At 43.5% G+C, this 4,907-nt stretch overlaps 1 protein-coding gene across 1 annotated transcript in view; it reads left to right on the top strand.

The window, feature by feature from the left end:
- COL6A5 (collagen, type VI, alpha 5) overlaps positions 1-4,907 on the top strand; it is a 59,672-nt gene that overhangs the window by 41,930 nt on the left and 12,835 nt on the right. Inside the window, 4 exon segments of the mRNA XM_012732076.1 lie at positions 465-476; positions 2,212-2,699; positions 3,020-3,113; positions 3,676-4,332. Coding sequence (XP_012587530.1) covers positions 465-476; positions 2,212-2,699; positions 3,020-3,113; positions 3,676-4,332 — 1,251 coding nt within the window.

Genomic DNA, 4,907 nt, shown 5'->3' on the forward strand with positions numbered 1-4,907 from the left:
ACTTCATTTGGAAATTCCTAGACCTCCCAAGGTGTTCATCAGGGAAGAAAACAACACCCCAGATGTTAGCCATGCCTTGCTGAACGACTCTCAAAAGACTGAGAAGAGACAGAAAGAAAGTTCAATGTTAACTGTCTGGCCATTTAGTCAGAGGCGCATCCTACTTCCAAGACAAGTGATCAGCATTTCAGATTTCAACCAAAGTTCAGCTGACCTCTGCTGGCCATGGCTTACAAGGAGGAAAAGTCAGGAAGGTGCAGAAATTAATAAAACCCTACATGCAAGCTTCTTCAGTTCCTTGAATGTGGCTTCCTGTTACTTTGGAGTTAACTTGTTCTCAGTCAGTCAAACAAAATACTCAGCTTTGTTGAGATATTGTTTGTTTGTTTGTTTTGGGGGGAGGGGGATATTTTAATTCTGGAACCAAAAAATAGAACTGATTCTCCTCTCTTTCCTTTTCACAGCTTGTTGGAAAAGTGAGTCTTCTTACCACCCCTGTTTCTTGCTGAAGTAATTACTGCCTTCTGACAACACTGGTTTGAAAGAGAAACTCACCTCTGTGGGGAAAAAGTCTTCCAGCCCTTTGTTAATCTGTCACTTTAACCCTTTGTTTAACTGTCACTGCCACCTTCAACCTGACTGTGAGATGCTCTCCCAGCCCCTGAAGGCCGTCACACCAGTGTTCTATGTCTACTACTCAGTGTCCCACAGAGTGGCCTGTTTCACTCCGGGGCAGCATGACTCTGCCTGGGTGGTCTGCCTAGGCCAGAGGCAGTGGACCCCTGAGACCCCTTGGATATCAAGTATCCCTGGAGAAAGGTCTCCTGGAGAAAGCTGAAGTGGACCCTTGGGGTCTTTAGCTTATCCCAAAGTTAGGAACCACTTACTTTAATTACACACACATGCAAATGTCCCCCCAAATTCATAGATTTGGATGAAATGTTACAGTCAACTTGTTGGGCACTAGGAATGGAAAACAGAAAAGAAAAAAAATAGCCATCAGTCCTGCCTCCCAGGAGAATTTCTAGTGATCAGTCCATCTTGATGCTTCTCTACCACTGTACTGACAATTTTTCATGGCAGATGTGAGGGAATGAAAGGCTAAGAATTGAAGAATACATAATTTTTCTTATACTATTGTTGATTGTCAGCTTTCAACTAAATTTTCATGGTAAATTTCCTGATTTTACATCTCTATAACAGCACTTCCACTCCTGTTTATATTACTGAGAACAGTGCTTGGCATGTGGAATATTTTGACTTTAATGTACTTTGGGAGGTAGCCAACATTGGGGATGGTAGAATAACTTTTGTAGAGAGGGATGCTTTTTAATTTAAATTTTTAAGTGCCTTTTCCTCAGCCTAGACTTTAACAAGGACATCAAAAAGTCAGGCTTGGCATACAGGGCAGATTCCCTAATGAGATGCTAAGTGCAGTCATCCTGCCATTATGAGTATTGAGGTGAGAACTGCAGACAGTGCATTTCCTGTAGCTCCCACTGGCCTGCCATGGCCAGTACTGTCTCTCTGGCCCTGCTGACTTTGGCTTTCAGGAAGCTCCTGAGATCTTCTCCCCTCTTCCTCTGGCCCCCCACTGCAGTAACAATCATTCAGTTTGAGTCTCCCAGCACTAGCCCCTGGAGGGAAGACCTCCATTGGCTCAACTTGCCTCTGGCTCACAGCACACAATCACCTTGCATTTTGCCTGATGGCTGCTCATTAAATATTCCTTGCACATGGGTTGAATATATTCCAGCAGGCTTCATCATTATAGTAGGTTATTTCTGACAATTCTTGAAGAGCAGACGCTTTCAAAATCCCCAGTAAATCATTATCTCTTTTTATTCACTTTTTAAGATATAGGGCAAAATTCACTTTGTGTGTGCTTAGTGTTAGCACATGCGTAGATTCTTGTGACCATCATCCATCAGGCCAGAAGCATCCCACCATGCCTGTCCTCCCTCCAGCAGACTGTTGGAAAAGAAGGGCTGTGAGTTCCGATTATTGGCTAGCAAGGGTCAGTGCATCCTCTTCACCTGCCGTTTTCACACTTGTGAAGCAGATTCCTTTCCTTCCATTATTTGCGTACCTCTGGCTGCAGAGTTGGATGTGACAGGGACCTTCTCCTAGACGTAAGCCAGCCTCACTGGGTTAAAAGGAACGGACAAGGCTTTTGAGCCAACAAAATAATACTGCTTTCTATTTTTGTAGAAAAATGTCCACTGTACCCAACAGAGCTGGTATTTGCCCTGGACCAGTCATATGACAGCACAGAACAAAGATTTAATGCAATGGTGGGCATCATCAGATCCATCATCAATGACCTTAGCATCATGGAACATAACTGCCTCATGGGAGCAAGAGTTGCTGTGACTGCCTATGACTCACATGTCTGGCATCTCATCCGTTGGTTTGACTACCGTAACAAGAAGCAGCTCCTTCAGCTCCTGTCCCAGATAAAATATCAACCCCCCATGGCAGCCCAAGATATTGGTAATGCAATGAGGTTTGTGGCCCGGAACAGCTTCAAGCGTAACTTTGCAGGGCCCAACGTGAGGAAAGTGGCTGTGTTTTTTAGCACTGGCCAAGCGGCCAGTCTGCAGTCCATCATCACAGCCACCATGGAGTTCAGCGCCTGGGACATCAGCCCGGCCGTCATTACTTTTGATAGAAAGGTTTTCCTTGAGGAGGCTTTTGAGGTAAGAGCTTCCCTCAGGCAAATTCTTCCCTCAGGCAAATTCGTGGTACTAGCAGGACAGGGTGGTGGGGACTTCAGGAGCCAGGCTTCCTGATGCCTTGGTAGATTCCAGAGTTGTGTTGCTGCCGGAGTCCATGGAACGTGGCGACTAGCGATGGCCAGTAGGCAGTGGTGGCAGCACCAGCTTTGCTGAGCCCCCTGCTGTGCGCCAGCACTGCCCTAGGGCTTTCCAGCCAGACTTTCCTAAGCTGGGTGCTGGCGACTTCCTGATGATGACAAAAGAAGACACGCAAACAGGCATCTTCTTCTCTCTCCATGCAGTTTGACACCACTGGAACATTTCAGGTCATTTCCATTCCTCCAGGTGGGGAATATGAACCAACAGAAAGACTTTGGCGCTGTACACTTTGCTATGGTAAGACCAGCAAGAAGCATTTCTTGTGCTGAACTGTTTAAATGGCTTCCTGATGAGTTACGAAATCTGACTACCCTATATTTCTATTTTTGATTATAAACTCAAAGTTACTCAGTCCCCCAATGCCCTATGTCAGGATTTCAGTTGCTGTAATGTCTGGAGTTCCAAACATTGCATTTGGAACATTTCCACAGATTATGGAAGTGGGTTTAGAAGAGTGACACAATTAATGTGATTTCCTTGGGAACAGTTATGGTAGTTTGTCTCAAAAAAACCTCTAAAATATTGAACATATTTTCTGACTGAGTTTAGACATGCTTTGTAGACTTGTAGTATACATGCTCTCTATATCTGCCTTCAGCAAGGATCTTTCTAAATTGCTAGTGACCACAGAAATGTTGGAACATTGACAATTTCTTATTAATTTAAATGAGTGAGGTTAAAGAGGTGATAAGATTATTCTTAGGAATCAGCCACCAAATCAATTGAATAAAATCTCAAACAACTATGTCTTATGTCATCTTATGCTATTATTGAAACGATGATAACTTTCTGTTTTCAGATAAATGTTTTCCAAATGTCTGTACCAAAGAGATTGATTTACCAGAAGATTCATACATGGATGTAGCCTTCTTCTTAGAAAATTCTCAGTATATATTAAATGATGAGTATCAGGCTGTGAAAGCTTTGGTGAGCTCAATGCTTGACAACTTCAACATCGCTACAGCCCCTTTCACCTCAGACGGTGATAGAATTGCTTTGTTGAGCTATTCTCCTTGGGATAGTTACAGTAGAAGCAAGGGTGCAGTAAGAACAGAGTTTGACTTTACAACTTATAACAGCGCATTCCTAATAAAGAACCACATTCAGACTCACCTCCAACAGCTAAGTGGAGAAGCTACCTTTGGCCATTCCCTATCATGGACCATAGAGAATCTCTTCCCAAGAACACTCAACCTGAGAAGACACAAAGTCATTTTTGTGGTGTCAGCTGGAGAAAATTATGAGAAAAGATCCTTTTTACAGGAGATTGCTTTGAAGGCCAAATGTAAAGGCTTTGTCATAGTTGTGATTTCCCTGGGCTTAGCACATAAGGACCACCTGGAGGAGTTAGCCAGTGACCCAGAAGATCACCATCTGATACGGCTTGGGAGAATTCATAAACCTGATCTGGATTATGTTGTGAAGGCTTTAAAACCTCTTGTATACTCAATCAGACGTAAGTCATTATTTAGTTGTCCCCCTTTGTTTTAAAAATTAGTGTCTGTTCCTGACTTTGATAATCCCGCATATCTTTGTGTCTATAGCTAAACCAGGTATATGAATTAGATGATGAAATAAATGGGTTAGCAATGGATCAGATCCTGGTTATACTCCACTTATATCTTGGTGTGATGCAATGAGACTGTGTGTGTGTGTGGGGGGGGGAGGGGTAAGAGTGCCTTTTGGCTAAAATTCAGCACTACAGAGCACAGAATGGCTGGAGGTTTCCTGAACCACACTGTCTTCATTCAGCCTGATAGCTTCAGGATTAGTGAGCATTTAATTAAGAAGTTTCCTTGATTTATTTCCAACTTTGGCACAGCCTAGAGATCTGTGTGAGGGTATAAAGATGGTAGGTACAGTCCTGTGTGGCTCCCAAAGAGACTGGACATACACATCACAGTGGGGTTTCATTAAAATGCAGGTTCTAATTTAGTAGGTCTAGGGTGAAGCCTGGGATTCTGCAGACTCCTGATATTGTTAGGGCTCTGGTCCATGAGTTGTACTTTGAGTAGCAAGACTAGAGGCCAG

Source organism: Condylura cristata, unplaced genomic scaffold (assembly GCF_000260355.1).
Source record: "Condylura cristata isolate star-nosed mole 26May11 unplaced genomic scaffold, ConCri1.0 scaffold00033, whole genome shotgun sequence".
In the NCBI taxonomy this organism is placed as follows: Eukaryota; Metazoa; Chordata; class Mammalia; order Eulipotyphla; family Talpidae; genus Condylura; species Condylura cristata.